Source organism: Magnolia sinica, chromosome 5 (assembly GCF_029962835.1).
Source record: "Magnolia sinica isolate HGM2019 chromosome 5, MsV1, whole genome shotgun sequence".
NCBI classification, from domain to species: Eukaryota; Viridiplantae; Streptophyta; class Magnoliopsida; order Magnoliales; family Magnoliaceae; genus Magnolia; species Magnolia sinica.
The window spans coordinates 79,462,869-79,485,843 of record NC_080577.1 but is presented as its reverse complement, the minus strand read 5'-3'; the positions used below and the strand labels follow the sequence as shown (position 1 = coordinate 79,485,843).

Below are 22,975 nucleotides of genomic sequence, written 5' to 3'. Positions count from 1 at the left end.
GTACAATACCAAGTCCTAATCACATGTTTGTCACACATAGAGATCAAGTAATTAGACATTTGCATATTAACTCATTCTCAACATAACCAATTAAGAATGAAAGGAATAGCGTATTAGTTCAAGACTCGATGATGCACATTAGCTTCAAATCAAAAATGGTTCTAGCATATGAAATGAATTATGGAGTGAATTTACCAATTAGATAGAAGCAAGATTTACTACTTCTTAACATACTTAATGAAATGTACATATAACTAAGCAAGTCTAGGTATGGGACCAAGAGTATGATGTGAATTTCTACAAGAATAATAAGATATGAATATTTCCACATGGTTAGTGAAATTATTTCAAGGGAAGCAAGACTAACACATGCACAATTAATCTTTCTACAATTTAAAACTTAACACTATCTTAGAATTCAGTGTAATGAAGAAGCTATGGGGGATATCCCTCACTTAGATTGGAAGTCCCTCGTGTTGTGAGATGTGGGTGCAAGGATCCTAACATTCCAAGCGAATGTATAATTAATCTTCTAATTCCCACAATCTACTAGCTATATGAACTTAGACCTTTACTTACTTGATCGAACCGATTGCAAGTAGGAGTGCCTTCTAAGGTAAAATAGTTGTTGATTGTACCTGAAGGAATTGTCATAAACACTAGTGAGTCGGGACTGAGTTGACTCAGTTGGGACTTTCAATCTGTAATGAGTTGAGTAGTCTCAAGAGTCTAGTCTGCTACAAGGCCTGATTTATGATTTAATTAAATCTAACGTTGCTCACATCATACACGGATGATTGGAGTCCCCTAACTCGGTCGGAAAAACTGACCGAGTCAGTCTATTAATGAAAATCGAGTCGACCCAGTCAGGTAAACTGGTCGAGTCAATTTGCCATTGAACACTGAGCTGGCTCCGTTGGGAAAAACGGTTGGGTCAGCCCTTAATCGGGCGAGCTTTGGTTGCCTGAACTAGGTTTAACCAGGCGATATGCTCCCCAGGCCCAACCGAGTTGGGATCCATCCACCTGACCGGTTCCTGAGTCGCTGACTCGGTAGAGCCACCATGCAACCGGTACTGCAACCTTTTGCAACTGGTAACCCAGAGCACGACTCACAGTGCCGGTCCCAGTTCTAGGAGGAAAACCGGCCATTGCCATGGAGGCAGTTCGGGTTTTGCACATTGGAATAGTGCAGGAATGGAGCTGAGTCACTCAACTCGTAACTGAGTTGAGGTGACGGTAGGCGTAGTCAGCCCAAACAGAGATGTTCATCAGTAGAAGAGGATTGAGCATTGAAGGTTACCTGATTCGGGACAATCCTTAGTTGCTGACGGAAGGCTTGGGATGATCGACAACACCAGCAAATGATGCAGCTGGCCGTTGATTGGAGAGCGACTTGGCCGACCCAAAACGAGCTGAAACAGCTGCTGAAAACGGTCTCCAGCAGCCACTCTCTTTCCGATCTCACCCACGATTTCCAACCTCTCCCTTCTAATCTCCCTCTTCTCTCTCCGCTTCTTCACCGAACTGAACGAATCAAGCTGAGTCGAGTTGTTACAGTGGCATGCAACTCGCTCGGCTGCGCTCCTCCATTCTCTCTTTCTCTCCTATCCTATTTCTTCTCTTTTTCCTTCCTTGAAAGTCGCCCTAACACAAGGCTCTTTATAGCCGTTTCCTATTCTGGAAACATTCGTAGCTAATCAGAAGGGATTAACGTGGAGTTTAACAAAGAGGCGTCGGGAAACCCATCATCAGTGCTCTCACAAGGCTCTGATCACATGTATGGGCCCAATTAACATTCACCGATGGGTTTTAGTGGAATGGGCCACACGGTGGACGTTTTAGATGGGAGAAAATGTCCACCCATCAAGATCCATTAACATTGGTCAGATCAGGGAAGATGACCCGACGATTATGGTGAAATTGAAATCAGTGGTTGATTCAAGGATTGGTGGCCTTTAACTGGTTTGGATGAACCTCAAGAGGCTTGTGGGGTCCATTGTGCAGTGATAGATGGCTGAGAAATTGCACACCATTAGCCATATTTAGGCAGTTTGTGTCGATCCATCATCTCGTCCAGTTCTCTTCAATTTCTTAGCAGGCTCTGAGATTTTGAAAGGAAACCTAACGTCGACGACTGAGATGCGTTTTAGAGGGATATTTATCAGCAAAGGTTGGCTGAGATGGATAGTTCCCATAAATGGGATGATTCTTTCCGCCATTAGCTGATGCCATGGCATTACCGGAAATGGAGGGGGTAACGGTGCATTACATGTTGTATATGCACAAGGTCTCGAGCTTACCTGGCTGTCCGGATCGCCAGGTGGAAGTGCGTTTTAGGAAGCTTCTTCATCCAGACGTCGCGTTGGGGTGGTCTCGTTATTCCGTTGCTTGGGCGTCCCAGCGGCCCACACGATTCTAATCTCGACCTAGGTTATGGTCGATGGGACTATCAGATCACGATAGACGGTTTGGATCAGATGAGAACAGCTCTGATTACTTACGATGGTGGCCCATTTAAGGTTAGGCGGACGGTTCTTTTCAAATTCCGCGTGCGGTGAGAAATCGGGTGAAATCCCATCTATTTTGGAATTGTATCGGGTCATACTCTGTTTGACCCGGTTGCTTGGTTGGTGTACAGCATGTGCAGTCTATCTACACACGCGCACGGGTTCGATGTGGGGTCCACTTGGAGTTCTAGGTCGATCCACGCCGTCTATCCGTCTTGAAGGGTCCCTAGACACCTAAGGTTGGAGTTCTGGTAAGTTTTGACTGTTTGGGATTGGGTTTTGAGTTGACTATTCCTCATACAGGGCTTGTGGATTTCCCTGGGCTGAGGATCGGCCCACTTTTGTTTCTGTAGCTACTGTACTTAGAGATTTTTGAGTGTTTGATCGTTCTCGGTTATACAGTTTTATTTATTTACTTATTTATTTATTTACTTATTTATTTATTTATTTTTTAAGTTTAAATTCACTATGAGGATTTTGAGGGTTGTCACAAAAACCAATGTGAACCTTACCCAATTGTGATGTGGATGTGATATCGATGATCTTAATTGTAGATCATGATGACCATGGGTCTTCGGTACTCGTGTGATTATGCCATAGTTAATATGCACGGGTATCAGTTAAAAGTTGGATTAATGATTTGAATGGGATATCTCGGCTGATATCGTCAAGACTTAAAACATTGTGTATCGGTTATCGCACGTTATATATCGTTTGTATTGGGTAATTTATCGCACTTTTTGGGAAACATGGGGAAACATTGGGAAAATGGTTGAATTTTTCAATGAAACTTTAGGGATTGTTAAAAAGGACCTTAATACATACTTTTAAATCATAAATCTTAGAAAAGAAACGCATGTAATATGTTTTCTTTGTATAGAGTCCTAAGCTATGCGCTGTCTGATTGAACTAATGCAATTATATTTAAATTGAATGCATAACATTTAGAGTGTATGTGATGATCATTTAATCAAACACTCCTAAATACTTAAAAATTAGTCTCACAGTTGGTTGAAGGGAAGTTAAAATTTTAATTTTTTTTAAATTAAGAATTATTTTTATTTTCGAAAATTGTCAAGGACTTAACAAATCAGTAGATCAACCCTCATACATTCTTGATTTCATGTTTGGAGTGCAACATTGCAAGCAATTTGGGAGAGATTGGGAAAAAATTGAATATTTCCAAAATTTCCCCAAATGGGATCATCTACGCTCAAAATTTAAATATAGAGTGTATGTGATGATCATTTCATCAAATACTCATAATTACTTCGAAATTAGTCTCAATTGACGGCTGGTTCAAGGGAAATTTCGAAAAAAAAACAAACATGGTGAACATGAAGAACCAATGTGGATATCGAAATCAAAGCTCCAACTAGGGTTGTACACGATCCAAGCTGGCTCGAAAAGCTAGCTCGGCTCGGCTCGATCACGCTTGCCTTGACTCGGCTCGAACGACGACTCGAGGCGAGCCAAGCTTCATTCGATCATAGTGGATCTTGACTCGACTCGAACTCGGCTCAGCTCGAAGCTCAAGCTCAAGCTCTGTTTGACTCGAATATATATTATATTATATTTAAAAATAAATAAAAAAAGAGTTAAAACTTACACCCTACCCTACCCTACCCGTCCGTCCCTTTCTTACCCATTCCTTTCCTTACCCAACCCTCCGCACCCGAGCTCCTCTCTATCCCTCTCTTGTGGCCAAGCTCCACAATCCCCTCCCATCTCTCTCTCTCTCTCTCTCTCTCTCTCTCTCTCTCCACTTGGCCACTCCCCCGAGCTCGACTTAGTGCCTGCCCGACTCATCTTAGCCGTACGGCTTGCACTGGGCCACTCGCTCGAGCTCTCTTTCTCTCTAAGCACCAACAACAAGGTACCTTTATAGCTTTATCTAATATTTTATATATTATTATTATTATTATTATTATTATTAATTGAATATTTGATTTGGGAGTTGGGTCGGGTGTGGGTTGGGTCAGTTGGGTCGGGTGGCTAGGTTGAGTCGGGTGTCGATTGAGTTAGGCTGCTGGGTTGAGTCGGGTGCGGGTTGGGTGCTGGGTTCGATTGGGTTGGGAGTAGCTCGACTCGACTCGAGGTAAGCTCGCCTCGACTTGATCCACTAGCTCGCCTCGAGCTCGACTCGAAAGGTTTGGCAAACAAGCCAAGCTCCAATGGTAAGCTCGAGGCCGAGCTCGAGCTTGAGGAGAGCATGGACGAGTCAAGCCAAGCTTGGCCCACCTTGACTCGACTCAGCTCGATGTACAGCCCTAGCTCCAACTCCATGATTTTTCATGCAAAACATGAAGAACCAATGTATTTGTAACCATTTGACATTGATTTAACATAATTTCAACAAAAAAGGATCAAAAATTAAAAATGTTCACCGGATTGAACACTACCTGTGCGTTTTGTATCACATGGGTGAGATACAAGATATATTGTGGGATATATCGGTCGATATCGTTGGTATTTAAAACATTGGGCCACACCACATGAAGTTAGAGGTTTTAGGCATGATTTTACATTGCTGCATATGTGTGGTGCACCCGAGTTTTGGATTGGCCTGATTACAGGGCTTAGAGTGAAAATGAGGAGGAAACATGATGGTTGGAGTGGGTGTCATGGGGTGCACAGATGACAGTGATGTATGCATGACAGGGCATTCATTTCTATGTTAGTTGCACCCTCGCAAGCCTATAAATACGTTGATCTAAAATTCAGGTGGGCCACACCTTGGGAGGGAATGTCCACCATTAAAATCTTCTAGATGCGTGGCGTCCATTGTGGTGTGTATATGCTAGGCAATCTATTAATCAGCTGTGCTCCACTAGGATTAAGGGAACAAAATCAGGCATTTCCAGAATTCAGATATGCCATTCCAGATGAACTTGAACGTTTTAGGCCTGCCTTTTTCCCCCTTTTCATAGGTAAGTTGGACTTGAACCCAAGACCTAAATGCTGAAATGCAAGCTGTCTACCAGTGAGCTTATGGCTGTTACCTTTTCTCTCTTAAAGATTGTGTTTCGTATCTCCCAGTTTACATGGTGTTACCTATTCAAACGCTCTTCCAAAGTTGTAGGCTGGATCAAATCAATCCAAAGAGATTTTTATGCAATGATCAAGGATGCCTATAAATTTCACCTTGTGCATTGGGAAATTGTATGCAAGCTGAAGAAACAAATGGACTAGGAGTTAGAAGCATAAGGCAAATAAATACTGTACTTTTGGGTAAATAGTGGTGGGTAATTGGTGATAGGCAGACAGTGCTTTGGAAAAACATTGTTGCTTCCAAACATGGTATCTTGCATTTGTTGTGGTCCAGGTGCGAAATCAATGTCATGAATTGTAGGAAGGGATCTGCTTTGTGGTCAACAATATTGTTCGTAAAAAGCCTATTTTGAAGTTCATCAGATCTAGAGTGAGAGAAGGAAATAGAGTTTTGTTAATGGTGTGGGAAGTGGGAACTCTTTGGCAGCCATGTTTGAGCCCTTGCTAGGGGCATATTTTGAATGTGGCAAGTTAGTGCTGGACTTCTCTTGTATCGCGAGGAAGTAGTCTGGGCCCCTTGTTTCAGAAGAAATTTGCACGAGAGTGAATTTTCTGGTGCAATTGTTGGTGCAATTGGGAAAAAGTCTATGTTCCATCATCTGTTGAAGACAAGAATTTGGGAAGTGACAACATATGATATGTTCTCAGTTTGATCTTTCTATGAGGCATTTGTGGCATCTAGTGTTCGTAATATTGATACTATCGGCTGATATTATCGTTATAGCTGGCCAGCCATACGAAAGCCCTTAGAACTCATTCAGAAATGCAAAACAAATACGGAATTCTGTGTATCGTGAGATATATCACAAAATATCATGCAATATTGCCAATATATCGCAATTTACCGTGATTTTTAATTGATTTTATACATAATATCGTTGATATTTGTCACCCCTGGTATCGATAAAGCAAGCATCATTTTTGGCGACATGAGGCAAAATCCTCTCTACCACCCCACAAATTCCAATATATATATATATATATCTATAAGAGAGAGAGAGAGAGAGAGAGAGAGAGAGAGAGAGAGAGAGAGAGAGATCTTGCGGAGTGTCCTTCGACCGGATTTGGTGGGCCATTTGTCGAGTGCTCCGGATCAGGTAAGAAAAGCTCAAAACCTTTTTTTTTTTTTTTTTTTTTTTCTTTCGGAGAGAATCGCTTTGAAAAAACCAGATTTCGGCCGAGGTTTTGGGGATTTGGGTAGGGATTTGAAAAAAAGATGAAATTTGGGTGAGATTTGTAGGGACTTGCAGAGCCTGCGACTTTAACGGAGAAGAAGATGAGGTCCTGAGAGTTTCGTCGACTCTCTCCCTTAATTTAAGGAGTGGATTTGGTGCGACTCCGGTTGCATTTAAGATGGTGCGGCCCTTATGGTGGGGCCCACCTTAATGTATATATTTTATATCCATTTTGTCCATACGTTTAGAGAGATCAATTTAGGTCATGATACAAAGAATGAGACAGATCCAAAGCTCAAGTGGACCCCATCATGGAAAACGGTGGGGATCTAACGCCTACCATAAAAAACTTCTTGAGGGCCATAAAAGTTTTCGATCACGTTGATATTTGTGTTTTCCCTTCGTCCATATCTGCCTGGACTTATGAACAGGCTGGATCACAAATAAACATCATGATGGGCCCCTAGGAAGGTTTCAAGTTTCAACGATGATTGTCACTATCCCCGTTGTTTTCTATGGTGGGGTCCACTTGAGCTTTGGATTGGCCTTATTCTTTGGCTCATGCCCTAAAATGATCTCTCCCAATGGATGGATGGTGTGGATACAACACATACATCATGGTGGGGCCCACAGTTAGGGTCCCACTCACATCGCTCCTCCGTGTGTAGCACAAACTAGGGAGTACCCTAACTTTGTGCGGAAGCGGATTTCGGAAGTTCCTGCACTGGGAACGTATGTGGGGCCCACCATGATTTTTGTGATGAATCCACCTCGTCCATCCGTTTGCGCGATCATTTTAGGACATGCGACCAAAACTGAGACGAATCTAAGAGTTAAGTGGGCCATACGAGAGGGAAACTGGGAAAAGAAATTCCTACCGTTGAAACCTTTATAGGCTCCAGCTTGATGTTTAAATGACATCCAAACCATTTATAAGGTTATTCCCACTAGGATGAGCTGAAAACACTAAAAGCTTAGCATGATGATACAAAACTTTGTGGCCATACGAATGTTTCAACGGTGGTTGCTCAATCCCCACTGTTTCCTCTCATGTGGCCCACTTGGCTCTTAGATTCGGCTCAGTTTTGGCCGTATGTCCTAAAATGATCATGACAAATGTATGGAGGAGGTGGATTCATCAAAACATCACAGTGGGCCCCATCTAGGTTCCTAGTGTAGGAACTTACTGGGAAAGGATTTCGCAATAAATCCGTGTTCACTCTGGGCGCAGTTTTGGTGGATTCCTAACGTGGGGCCCACTATAATGTATGTGCCTTACATCCACACCATCCATCCATTTTGAAAGCTCATTTTCGGGCATGATCCAAAAATGAAGCAGATCCAATTCTTAGGTGGACCATAATGCAGTTAACAATAGTGATTAAATCCCCAACATTAAAATTTCATGGGGTCCACCGGAATGTTTATTCGCCATCCTACCTGTTGGTAAGGTCAGAAAGACCTGAATGAAGAGACCATAAAAATATTAGCTTTATCCAAAGCTTTTGTGGCCCATGAAAAGTTTTTTAAGGTCGATTACCATTGTTTCCTGTATTATGGTCCACCTGAGATTTGGATTTGCTTTAGTTTTGGGACCATGCCCTAGAATGAGTTTTAAAAACATATGGACGGCGTGGATATAAGTAAAATAAATCACAGTGGACCCTGCGATCAGGGATCTCACCCACCTCGGTAGATCAAGGATCCACTGAAGCTACCCCCAAGTCCGTAGGAAGCGGATTGAGTGCTGAGTAATTCAAACCATAGTAAACTGTGGGGGCCACTGTGATTTATGTATTTTATCTACTCCGTCCATCCTGTTGAGGAATAAAAATAGAGATTCAAGAATGAATAAAAAGAAAGATTAAGAAGAAGAACAAAGAAGAAAATCAGAAGAAAAGCTGAGAAGAAAGAACAAGGAAAATGATGAAAGAAAAATAAAATTCATGGTGTTGCGCAGGTGCGCGCAACACCATGCCATTGTGCCGGTCAGCGCAACGGCGTTTTTGTGTAGAAAAGATGGACGGTTGAGATCTAGTAATAAGTGGGCCCCACAGCACGGATATTGAGGGTTTGCACGTGTGAAGGCCTATGAATACCCCACTCCCCCTCTCATTTGGACATGGCGAAGATTACAAAGAACATCAGAGCTCTAGAGAAGAAGAAGACTTTAAAGGTATCAGGAGGAGAAAGGAGGAAGAAGAAAGAGAAGGCTTTGTGCCGGACCACGCAACAAGCATGGTGTTGCGCGGGCCCGCACAACACCATGGTGTTGCGCGACAATGAATATAAGGAGCCGAAATGCTGTCAAAATGATCGGATGGAATCAGGTCTTCTCTCCATATAGGAATATGAGCTCAAGAAGGAGATATAAGATGATCATATCCGCACAACATTCCTCTCAATGAGATGAACAAATTACAAGGAGTCAAAATGCTGCTGGATTTGATATCCAAACTCTTTCTATACTTGTATTCTTGAATATTTTATTTTGGAATCAAGGGAAATCAAAGGATGTAAATGAACTCAGAATGAATAAATATGATGATTGTTCTCTTTTTATTCTCTCTGTTATGATTAAATAAGATACTCCTCCAAATCAAATGCATTTGTTTCTTGTTGAAACAAAATGGTGACTCCACTGGGGATTATTGTCTTATTTAAGATTAACATAGAGAAAGTTTCGAGAACTTTATCGAAGTTCGCAGTTTTACCGATGCCAAAATGGCGACTCTCAACGGGAACATCCTCCCCTTCATCTCTAAGATAGAATATTTTATCATTCAAATACTAATTTTGATTTCATATTGTTGTTCGAAGGTTATATAAGGTGAAACTTTAAATTACGATCAATGGCAAATGCAACAAAGAAGACGAATTTTTACTTTACAACGACCGGATTTGTGGTAGAATATGCAATGAATCAACTTGTAGATTAGGAAGCTCATTCTATTTTAAGCAAAAACAACAAACCCCGAATTATGGCCGGAGTCATAACTGCTTTGCCACTGGCACAAGAAAACAATATCGATTGGGTTGTAGTATCATCTCGAAGAACAAGGGCCCGAAATGCAGCAATTGCCAGGATGAATTCATCTCCACAAAGTTAGGGGCCAATAACATGGAATACAACTAAAACTAATCCTGAACTCGCTCCTTTGGCTTTGTACCTGGGGAAATATCTCCCCTCTTTGACATCACAAGATTTCCCAGCACTGCCTGTTATGAAGACTCGATGGATGAGAAAAGAGAAAGGCAAATCACCGATGAATAATATAGTTTCTGTGTCACCTCAAGATATGCCTCAGCAAGAAATATCGCAGTCGGGTGAATTCTGTGAGAGTACGGAAGATTTGAACGGGACCCCTCTCTCAATAAGCCCTATCATACCCAGATACGCTACTCCTATGACTGCCTCTTCAGACAATGCGGAAGCCGCCGTATGCGTGGCAGAAGCTAGCAAGGGCCCTCCACCAAGTGTTGACGAACGTATGGCTGAAATGGCCAAAGCTCAAAGAACCCTAATGGAAGAGTGTCAAAGCCTTCGAAAAGCTTTGGCTACTCTCGCTCATAATGTGGCTCAAGCGACGGCTCTGCCAGTAATGGCCGCTATGAATGAATAGGAGCAACCACCCGAGGGTTCATTGCCACATAGAGCAGGATTGCACGGGTTTGCTCCAGTTACTAGAGCGTTAACGCAACAAGAGATGCGACAGATGGTTGTAGAAGTCGTCAGGGAGCGTGAACATACTGAGAGATTCCGATACAGAACATCGTATCTAAGAGAAGTAGAAGATGTTCCATTCCCAGCAAACTTCAAACTACCAGACTTTCAGAAGTTTAATGGAGATGGGTCTCCAGAAGAACATCTCGTACACGTCATCACCACCATGGGGAACTTCTCTACTGTTTCACAATACTGTTTACGGCTACTCAATTCTTCCTTGATAGGTAAAGCATTTCTCGATGATATTCTAATCTGACACTGGAGTCGATAAGAACTTGGGAACAAATGCAAGACGCATTTATATCCAATTTCTTCTCATCAGATTGCGACGTTAGCATTGCAAAATTGGCCTTTGTCAGACAGAGAAAATGAACCTGTGGAAAAATTTATCGACAGGTGGAAGACTTTTGGGGCTTCATGCAGGCAGCTGCCAGAAGAGAGAACAAGTAAACATGTGTTTGAATTCTATGGAGCTAGGAATTGTCTTCGGGCTCACAAGTGCTAATATAAAGACTTTTCGAGATCTTGCAATGAAAGCACATGCATTAGAATTGATGGCCAGGAAAATGCCAGCATTTCAGATCAAGACGGAAAGAAGAGGATCGAATAGATCAATGGTGAATACTGTTGATCGAGAAAAGAAAAGAAATACCTTTTACAATAAGCGAGAAACAAGGAAGAGGGAAGATTCGAATCGTTATAAAGATCGAGTAAATGATAAGCGGACTCGATCGTACGACTATCATAAAGAATACGATTTCGAGAAAGAAGACGTTATACCAATGATGGAACAATTACTGGTCATCGGGACCATTCAATTACCTCAGCCTAGATGTCTAGAAGAAGTTGAAATGACTAAGGAAAAGAAATATTGCCGTTATCATTGTTATGTGGGACATCCAACGGAAAATTGCTTTACACTAAAGGACATGTTACAAAGGATGATAAAACAAGGTGAGATAATGATGAAAAAGAATGAGAAGCGAGACAAGAAAGTGATTATGAATACAACATCTGCAAGAGATCTGTCGAAGATCTGGAAAGATAGAGGGAAGATTGCTGCGACAAGAGAATGGCCGGTTGCGATAAATTTCATTAAAATTTCTTGTTATCGTTCGCGATTTGCTAAATCATCCTCTAAAGAAGTTAGTTTAAATGATTTAGTTTCTATTCACTAGAAAGAGGATGAGTCGGTAGAAGAATTTATTAATTGATGGAGAGTACTGGGGGTATCGTGTTTACAGTCGATAAAAGAAGAAAGAGAACAAATCAAATTATGTATAGAATGTATTAGGCCAAATATTGCATTAAGTCTTGTCGGTCCGAATATATAGACGTTTCAAGATCTGATCGAGAAGGCTTGCAGTTTCGAAAAGATTAGTGCAAAAGTGGTTGATTTTTATATAAGCCAACTGTCCCAAAATTTTAAGAGAAATTCGGCCAATACGATCGAAAAAGAAAGAAAAATGAGGAATCGACAAGATGGGTGAAGAAAATCTGATAAAGGAGATATGAACAAGCCTGCGGCTAAGAAAATAAAGAAATAATTCGGATAGTCCAAGAGCTATGGAAGGTATTCGTTCGAAGAAGATGATATACTCCCTATGTTAAACAAATTGTTGGCAGCAGAGAAGATCAAATTGCCATGGCCAAAACGTCCAAAGGAGATGAAGAAAATAAGTGAAAGTGACTACTGCTATTATCATCGTTTCCTCGGACATCGAACTGAGAATTGCTTCAACCTAAAGAATATATTACAAGAAATGGTTGATAATGCCGAAGTAGTTATAAGGAAAGCATATGACATAAAGGAGGAGATAAGAGCACACAGGCCTGATTGAAGCGATTTTTTTCCATATCTTCATAATCGGGATGCAAAGCTATAAGACAAATATATTCATGAAACTGGGGGGAAATTTTAATCTCAGATATTCCGTACGCAATGATAAGGCATCAGTATATCTGTCAAAATTCGCTGCATCAAGATATATTCTCTTAAGATCACTGTGATTTTGATTATGAAGATTATCGGTACAATACTTCCTAATCAAAAGGGGGCTAGACATGAAGAATAATGGAATAAAATCAAAAGGGAGTGCCATGTATTCGTTCCCAAACATGAATGAATATAAGGGTAGATTATCAAATATATAAAGTTCAGGCGTATCAATCCGATTACTGGTTATCGTCAAACGCCGATGATGGTTGTTGTTAAACGCCACTGACATTATCGTACCGCTGATGTTATCGTCAAACGCTGGTGATGATTACGGTTAAACGAAGATGATGATGATTATTGTCAAGCGGATGGTATCGCCATTGCTAATCACTACCGACCACTATTAAAAAAAAGAAGAAACCATTATAATCGAATTAATATCATCGGCAGGTTGATGCACTATTTTGACTACAAATATTATCAAATACATTATCAACAATGCCGGTGTATCATGTCGATTTATTGGTTATAGCTAATTATATAAGCCCTATGATAGCAATGGCGATTCGTCAAATATTTTACGATCAACATTTCAGCGATATATCAATTATCAACTCACCATTCATGGCAGTGGAATAGGCTTATATGGCCAACCACATGTAAATCTTACGACAGCGATGGCAATTCATCATTTATGGCGGCATAGCCAAGCCTTTATGGCCAACTACGCATAAGACCTACCATCATTGACAATATATAAAATTATGCGAGCAGTAGTGAGAAGCCAGTGGCCTTAAAAAGCCCGCGAAGGCCATCACATGCTTAGACCCATGCGGGCAGCGGATGAAGCCAATCACTACCAAAAGCCATAAGCGGCCAAAGGTAGGAGCTTAATCATGCGTGGGACCAATGCCGTCTATATAGCTTCTGACAGCGTCACGAGGGATGGTGAGAGAAAATGCCCTCTTGTGAATGGGTCCGACCTTGCAGCCGAAGAAAAGCGGGTTGTAGTGTGTGCTCTTTGGCTTGTCCATAGATAGGTCAACCATGCATCAGACCCCCCAGATTCCTGTTTGATTCCAGTAGAAACTCGTGAGGATGGGTTTTTAGCCTCATTGATGGACTGGTGACCTTGAATTTGGTACCCTAAGGTAGCCTTGCGAGCCCTGTGAACTTTAGAGAGTTACTGCGGCCAACCCTGTGCGTAAATCCCACCGAGTTCATGGCCCCGGTAGCTTCATTGGGCCCCTCTAATGGATTGCGGTTTGTGGACTCCCCGACTATGATAAATCTAGCGAACTTATGAGAGTTACAGAGATTGTTCACGTAAGACCCTGACTCTGATTATTTGAGAGTCCAAAATTATGATTGCTCCACTACTCATGAGCTTAAACTGTGTGTGAAAGTGTTCAGTCAAGTTAAGTCAAGTTCAGTCCAATTAAGTTAAGTTCAGTTGTGTCCAGTCATGTCAAGTCAAATCAAGTCCAGTACAGTCAAGTAAAGTCCAGTCAAAATATGTTTAATCAAAAGTATACCAGCTCCACTGATCAAGAGCTTAAACTACGTGTAGCATCAAAATGCTGTAGATATATATGTTCGCCTATTCTACTTAAGATATGCTCAAATATGCAATTGCCTGATATGATGATATAAGTCATGAAAATTTCAAATATTGATTAAAAAGAGAAATAGAAATGTATTTTTCTTTAACAGGTACAAATCGCAACAACAGTAGATGTATTCGGAATGTTTACAATATTCTATTCAAAAGTTAAATCTTCTGGATCAACTATTAGTCTTCGATGATAATATATTTATCCTTTTGACGAGAGCTATGGGATTTTTCTGTCTCTTGTTTCTTTGAAGATGAAGGAAAATTCTCTCGTAAAATTCTCAGAGGCGGTAGAGAATGAAATCGCAAAGGTTCATCATCTTCTTCTGGAAGGTTTGATGACTTGAACATATTCTCCGAATTACTCAAAGGAATTCCAAAAGCTATCCATCCTTCAAGGGTATCATTAGGCTTTGCTTCATGAATAGTATCTTCTAAAGAAATTCTTACACAAAGTTGACTGGACAGGGGGCATGATTTGTCTCTTCAGAGTAACATATGCTTTGGTCTTTCTGATAACTCCTTAGCTGTGGCGGAAGAATGTGTATGGCATAATCTATTGGATAATATCTATGTACCAGGTAGTGTTGATGAGCCCACCAGCGCATCCATGAATAAGAAGTATGGACTGGATAATCATAGCCAGGGCTTTAGAAGCGAGATCCAGTATTGACGTTTAAGAGTTGTCTCCATATCAGAGCCCAATTATAGGGCCCGATGTCACAACTTCTCATGGGTCTTGTGACAATGTCACAGGTCTCCGGTATTGTTTGGTCCAAACCAAATTGACGAGCAAATCTGCTCGGGTGATATGGTTCACGCTAGAATGTGCTACCTTCTCTCAGTGGAAGAGTACTAGATCTGATAGAAACGAGAAATGAATGTTCGCCAAAAGAGATGGAGTCATCATCCACGACTTCTATACCTTCCGAATGGCTGGTGAACGGAATTTGATAAAAGTCGATAGGATCACTATCCTCTATCTTTCGAGTGACCCAACCGTTCGACTTCTCAATCATCTTCCTTAGTTAATAATGCTAAAGGGGGAGCCGATGAGGGTTTCAATATGCTCTTCCAGAGTCAGTAAAGGTCTAAGGGAAGTACACTCCTAGCTAGCCTATAAAGAAATGCCAGGGAGCACAAACCGGAAAAGATTTGATCGTTGAATCTCCAGGACCAGAGATGACGTCCCCAAAAGCATGATACAAAGAGCACAGAACTGGAGGAGCTGGCGAATATTTCTGACCCTTCGCCATTGCACCCGCGACTACAAAGAGAGATGGTCTGATGACATCCATCTGTTCTGAGTCGGGAAATATCACTAAACTCAGCCAGTAAGCTAAAAAAGCGGCTAATTCGCAAGAGCTGTATTTGGTAGTATTCTTAATATTCTCATGAATAATCTTGAGCTCCCGATGATTATGGCCTGCAAAGCTGTCAAAGCAAAATAATATGGTTATTAGAAGAAAGATGAAGACTCGCAAAGAGAAGAAGAAAGAATGAAAATATACCGTAATTTTTGAGAAAAGTGAGCAAGCCATTCAAGAGAATTAACGTGCTCAGGTTGAGGGAAGTTGGCCAGTTCTTTGAAGAGTTCAAGTGTGGTCTTTGAAATCTCAGATTTATTATCTCCTGCAGAGATAAGAGCAAATTCTTCATTTGAAGGAACATAGGCATCGAAGATATTGCCCATGATAGGGAGACTTGATATGCAAAGAAGATCCCATAAGGTTATACTCATTTCGCCAAAAGGAAGGTGAAATGAATTGGTGATTGGGGACTAGTGATTGAGGAAACCCCTGAAGATAGCTGCATCTTCGTAAAAATGTTTTGATGTGGCTATGATTGCATTGAAGAGGTTAATCTGTTCCAGGATGGCAGTATGTTTTCGAGTAATGGCCTGAGCCCAAGCACTATAAAGATCTTGAGGATATAGAAGACCGTTGGCTGGAAAGTCGTCTGTCCTCCAAGTTGTATGACTGTTGAAGAACTATTGCTGAGCGGTTTCGAAGAAATGAGTAGGGAATGGCTGATGAGGATTATGACATGGACTCAAAAATCACATTTTATAGATCATGTCGACCTTCTGATGAGATTCATTTCCCTCCAAACGTCCTTCTAGAATTCTTGGTTCCCTCATAATCCAATTATCTATGGAAACTAGATTTGTTCGGACCATTTGGTCAACTGGTTCATTGTGTAGAATCGACCAATGATGCCACAAATTGATTGGGATAGTGATTATCTCATTCTCAGAAGGATCATGAAACTTCAAGACATGTTCATTTATCTCAACGCAATCCCAAGTGTGTTGGAAACTTTGCTTAGATCTTGAAGAAGATGAATCATTCTTCTTTCTTGAAGACGAAGCCTTTGAGTGTTTGCATATTTTCTGGACGAAGATGATTGCGCAGGAGCGCACAATGAACAATTGTTGCGCGGGGGTGCGCAAGAGGGAGTTTGTTGAAAGGAGGAGGATGTGTGTTGCGCAGGGACACGCAAACATAGTGCTTTGTGCGGGGAGTCACCAAATGGACAGAGCTTCCGCAAAAATTGAATGGATGAAAATGAAGAGTTGGCTCTGGTATTTATAGAAAATTTGGACCCGATTGGTGGACCCGATTGAGTCATTGTGCGAGAGCGATAGGTGGTAGTTACGCAAAAGCATGAAAGAAAACATATTGATCCTACTTCTTCATCCTAGAAAGGATAAACAAAGGATCAAGGGGGCATCTGTTGAGGCATAAAAATAGAGATTCAAGAATGAATCAAAAAGAAAGATTAAGAAGAATAACAAAGAAGAAAATCATAAGAAAAGCGGAGAAGAAAGAACAAGGAAAATGATGAAAGAAAAATAAAATTCATGGTGTTGCGCGGGTGCGCGCAACACCATGCCATTGCGCGGGTCCGTGCAACGACGTTTTTGTGTAGAAAAGATGGACGGTTGAGATTTGGTGATAAGTGGGCCCCACAACATGGATATTGAGGGTTCGCACGTGTGAAGGCTTATAAATACCTCACTCCCTCTTTCATTTGGACACGACGAAGATTACGAAGAAGATCAGAGCTCTAGAGAAGAAGAAGAAGACTTTGAAGGTATCAAGAGAAGAAAGGAGGAAAAAGAGAGAGAAGGCTTTGTGCCGGATCGCGCAACAAGCATGGTGTTGCGCGACAATAAATATAAGGAGCCGAAATGCTGTCAAAATGATCGGATGGAATCAGGTCTTATCTCCATATAGGAATATGAGCTCAAGAAGGAGATATAAGATGATCACATCTGCACAACATTCCTCTCAATGAGATGAACAAATTACAAGAAGCTGAAATGCTGCCAGATTTGATATCTAGATTTGATATCCAAACTCTTTCTATACTTGTATTCTTGAATATTTTATTTTGGAATTAAAGGAAATCAAAGGATGTAAATGAACTTAGAATGAATAAATATGATGATTGTTCTCTTTCTATTCTCTATGTTATGATTAAATAAGATACTCCTCCAAATCAAATGCATTTGTTTCTTGTCGAAGCACATCCATTTTATTAGATAATTTTAGGGCTCGAGCCCAAAAAAGAAGCATATCCAAAGATCTAGTGGAGCACACCATAGGAAACAGTGTGAATTTAAGGTCTTCCATTGAATGTGGTGTGGTCCATATGAGATTTGAATCTGCCTAATTTTTAGGATTATGGTCTAAAATTATCTAGGAAAATGGATGAATGGAGTGGATAAAAAACATACTTTATGGTGGGGCTCACAGAGCACCATCCAATACATATTGGCTATCGACAACGTCAGTAGGCAATCTGCATCCTGCCAGTCACATCATTGATAGGTATGTTTCTCAATTTCTAGTTCTACTATTTCTTTTGCTTTTGAACAAATTGGTTGTGTTTTCATACATATTTTGATACATTTATAAATGTTATGCATTATATTTGAATATAGATGCCTTAGTTCGGTAAGACAGCATAGCTTAGGACCCTATACAAAGGAAACTTATTATATGCACTTTTTTTCTTCTTTTTCTTCTTCTTCTTCTTCTTCTTCCTTTTTTTTTTTTTTGAGATGTTATGTTTTAATAGTGTATTAAGGTATTTTTTAACAATCCCTGAAGTTCATTGAAAAATTCAACCATTTTCCCAATGTTTACCCATGTTTCCCAAAAAGTGTGATAAATTACCCGATACAAACGATATATCCCATGCAATAACCGATACATATCTGTATCCCAAGGGTGTGATACATTGCACGATACTGATATTTCGAACATTGGTGGCATCATCATATTCTTGCTCCAAGGTGGCCCAAGTTTGGTTTTTGGGGTCCCTCAAAAAATAATTGGATTCTGTTGGACAGTTTCCATTGATAAGATACTAATGTTGGCCACTTAATAAATTGCGGCATTGCTGGTATTGAACAGATGCATGCTGTGTATAAGTTAAGAGGATTTTGTTCCTCACTTTCAATTGCTTTTCATATTTTATTGGAAAGTTTGGTCTAAAGATGCTGGGAAAATTGGTTTTGTTGGGTTATGCCATCCTCTGTGGAGGCCAGTTTCTTGGAGAAATAGGGGTTTTGGGCCAATTTGAGCTCATTATGTGCAAAATGCAGCATTTGGATTTTTGGTATTGCTACAAGTTCCACTGGTTGGGGATATGGAAACAATATTGATATCGTTGATAATATCACCAATAACCAGAAATGCAGGAAAACATGGGAAAAACAATGGAATTTTCAGGGAAACTTTAAGAGAAGCTAAAATACACATTTGCATTTTTAGGAATAAAAAAATTACAAAAAGAATGCATTCATAATAAGTTTACATTTAATGGGGGGCTGAAAGCATGTGCTATCGTAAGAAATCATCCAAGCCATCCCATCTAACCATCCAACCATCTCATCAATCCATCCAACCTTCCATCCAAACGTCGATCGATATTTTAGAATATCGACAACACATGATATTTCGCCGAGAAATCTTCGACAACTGGAAAGGAAATGAAAGATTGTGGACTCGATACCCCCCCATGTAGCGATAATGATAATATTATAATATTATTGTCTACAAATTGAACATTGCATACGGCCATGCGCCCATAAAAAAATTTGAAATGTAAATTTTTTAATAAAAAGATTTTCGGTGATATTGATACATTACACTTGTGATGCAAGAGACACCTGGAATTTACACAATCGAAAATATTGGCGATACAATGGCGATATCGATACGTTGGCAATACAAGCAACACTTGGAATTTACACAGTCGAAAGTATTGGCAATGTCAATACATTGGCCTTTTTTTTTTTCGAAGGATTACATTGGCCATACTTAGCGATACATCATCGATACCTGGGATTTCTAATACTACCGGTGTTATCGGTTTCGCTACCAGTTTTATCGGTATCCCTGAGCTGGAGATGCATATAATATTGGGGATACTTGGAACAATGGAAAAATGACATTGCAAGCAGTTTTGTTGTCACTCTGCCTTGAATATTATGGCAAGATTTTCCATCGAAGCTGTAATGAAGATAAAGTCGTTGATAAAGTTTTCAGTTTGATTCCAGAATGTTGCAGAGGAAATAGTAAATTCAGCAGGATCCTGCTCAGCTTTTTAGATTGAACTGGCAAGAGGTCATTTTGGGAGGCTTTGGGCCATCCTCTCTTCAGTTGGATGGCGCCTGCTGTTGGCTGGGATAAACTGTAATTTTGATGGTAACTTGGTGGGTAATCCTGGTCCAGCGGCTGTTGGTGTTCTTTTCAGGGATCAATCTGGTGTGTAATTGCCTGAATTTTCTGGTCCTCTGGGCTACCACAACTCAGCTGTGGCTGAAGTGGCGGCATTACTTCAAGGATTATTCAGTTGCTTTGTCTGGGCAGTGGCGAACCAGTTGGATGAAATTCTTCCCATTTTTGCTAATCGAGCAGTAGCCTTATCCCATGCTTGTAGAGGTTAATTGTGATGCATAAAGTTTGGCACAAGGTTACCTAAAACACAGAACCCCCCATATTTTCCATTCCGGATGAAGTGTACCGTATTATGGGTCATTTGCGATTTGCGATGCTGATCGCTATTTTTAGCAACCCGAAGTTATGGTCTTTATTCTTACTATTGATTAGGTTAATGCAAATTTCTTTTTACGATGTAGAGATTTATACCTCTATTTATTTAGTTATTAGTCATAATATAACACTAAGAATGTGGGGTCTATAATAATAACATTCATACATAAACTGCAATTTGAGTTCATATGTGGAACTATATGTATTGGAGTGACACCCATGATCCTACCCCTAGCGTATCACGTATTGGCGGAGGTAGTGTATCATGTACCTGTTCCCGTACCATGTTCCAAAGTGGCCCATGATCCAGGAAACCTTTGTTTGGAAAGAGAGGGGAGTGCTGGAGAGTTGATTTGCATTAATGTGTTGATGTCATCTTGCATACTTGTGTAATAAATTCTCTGGTAGGTGCTTATGCAGTTTTGGATGTGATTGCATGAACCTATTGTTTTCCATCATATCCACACAAGCATGCATCAATTGCTCATGTTAATCAGTTAATGCTGTTTGTATGATTATATCCAACAAGCAGGTCACTAAAGATCCACTGTTAAAAAATATTCATGTCTCTGTGTTCTTGTTTTGCAGACAGAGAAAGTAGAGCTGGAAACTACTGTTGTAGATGAAACAAAGGAGCGGGAATCTTATATAGGACAAGGGAATGGAAGATTCAGTGGTCAGTGAGGCATAATAGATAACTAATGACTCTGTGATCTGTCAAATGATTTGTCTACAAAATTTTTGTCCACTGTCATATTTGGATACTCTTAACTGATTATATTCAATTTGCTCAAACAATGCTTATCAAGTTTTTGACTGTTATAAGCTCCTTATAAATCACAGCGTTAGACATATTACCAGATCTGACACTAGTTCTTATTAATGCAGTGCCTGTGTATCTGTGGGCGTCCCAAATTTTAAACTGTCTTGTTAAGTTTGTGTCTTATTGGAAAGAAAGGAAGTAAGGAACAGAAGAACTTTTGACAAAATAGGAGCATTGTTAAAGGTAATAAAGAGAGAAATTCAAGGGATGTCTTGGGCTGGGCTATGCATAATCCAGAATTCAGGGTGGTGTCATTTTCCGGCATTCTTAGCGGATTCCTTCAGTCAGGATGCTTCTCAGGCCCATTTGCATCCTTTTTTTTTTTTTTTTTTTTTTTTTTTTCTGGGAATTTTTATCTGCTGAGTGGGTAAGTTAAAGTTTGTAATTCTGGGTGGGATGTTTTCTCACCATCTTTCTTGCTCCTTGGTGGTTGTGTTTGCTTTTCGTTAATTTAATAAATTTGCATTGCCATTCCATAATGAAAAGGCTCGGATGAGTTTTGAACGGTACTCAAATTTGCATGTGCTAGTCAAGCAGTCAGCTGCATTTTAATCACTGTAGCATGTGTTTTGAACTTCCAAGTTACATGCAGTACATCTCATTATGAGATTTGATGTTCTGGGTAATTAGATTGAATCCTTGTGCAGTTTGAGTGGTTGAGCCTATGATTCAAATACCCGAGAAATCCAACTCAATTTGATGGCCTGCCGGGTTGGGTCAACTCAAAGACTTGATCGATTCTTTGCATGACTCGACTTGATATTTAAGGATTTAAATTAAAATATTAGGGATATGTGTTAGTATTTACAATATGATAAATAATATAAAATAGCAAAAGACAATAACAACAACATGTTCGGTGCACTGGTTTGATACCTTGGTTCTCTTAGGAGGGGTTTGGTCTTCGAATCTCTCACACCAGTGTTTGGAGTATTAGTATCATTATGTGTATCGATAACCGGGGATATGGAAACATGTATCCATTTCGCCGATATTATCGGCGATACTTGGAAAAATATCGCTTTCTGAGGGAAAAATTGGGAAACTTTGGGAAAAATGTGGAATCTTTTTTAGTGGAACTTCAGGATATGTTAAAAGACACATGTTTACACATCTAGCAATGAAAATATTGCGAAAAAAAATATACATAATAAGTTTTCATTTTATAGGGTCTAACCATATGTTGTTGAAAAAATAGTATAAAATAAATATAAATTATTAAATTTGTAGCCCCATTGTTAATATATAAAATTTCCATATTAATTACTAGTGAAAAACATATTTTCCAATATAAAAATAGAAAAAATAGGATTAATTTCCCTCAATTTTCACTTAAATGTTAATTTTTTTGCCGCAAATTAATGTGAATGCATAGACATGGATTTTCATTGCAATCCATCTTAACATTTGAAAAAGAAGTTTCTATGGATTTTTCATCACCTTTGAGTTCTGGCCAATCTTTGTTTTGAGTCGAGGCTTCTCCCCAGATCCAAACTTTTGTTCAATGAAAACCAAGGGTGATCGAAATCACCTAACGAAAAAATTCCAAAAAACAAAAAGTGCAAAAAAAAATGTAGATTTTTTGGTTTTTGGAATATTTCCAAAATTTCTTTCAATTTTTGTCTATTTATGGACGTTTCCGTGGTATCAGGGATATTATGGTTGGTATCGGGGATATTATTGATGATATCGCTGATGCTAGGGAAGTTTTAAAGGGATTCTTCTCAAAATATCATTGATATTGATAATATCACCAAAAATCACTGCTATTATCGAAAATATAAGCGATATTGGAAAATTTTGAACTTCCAGCAGTTTCGGTATCCCTGACTTGGCAATATCGATAATATCACGGATATTTGGAACACTGCTCCCACCACCATAATATTTTTAATGTTGCTTGACTAAGTGAGTTACTAGGCCAAGTCATTGCTAGTTGCATCGAGTCGATTCAATGAGTCTCTATAAAACTCGCCGAGTCACATTTGAAATCATGTTTCTGTTGGCTCTATTTTATGGCTGCCTTTAAATGGTCTAGAATAGGAGAATTTGAGTGTATGTGGCGAATATG

General features: G+C 40.0%; 1 protein-coding gene across 3 annotated transcripts in view; it reads left to right on the top strand.

The window, feature by feature from the left end:
* The window catches only part of LOC131246180 (oxysterol-binding protein-related protein 1D), an 88,265-nt gene that overhangs the window by 35,256 nt on the left and 30,034 nt on the right, over positions 1 to 22,975 (top strand). For all 3 annotated transcript variants that reach the window (XM_058246086.1, XM_058246088.1, XM_058246087.1), the window contains exon 3: positions 20,670 to 20,757. In XM_058246086.1, coding sequence (XP_058102069.1) covers positions 20,670 to 20,757 — 88 coding nt within the window. The remainder of the gene's footprint in view (positions 1 to 20,669; positions 20,758 to 22,975) is intronic.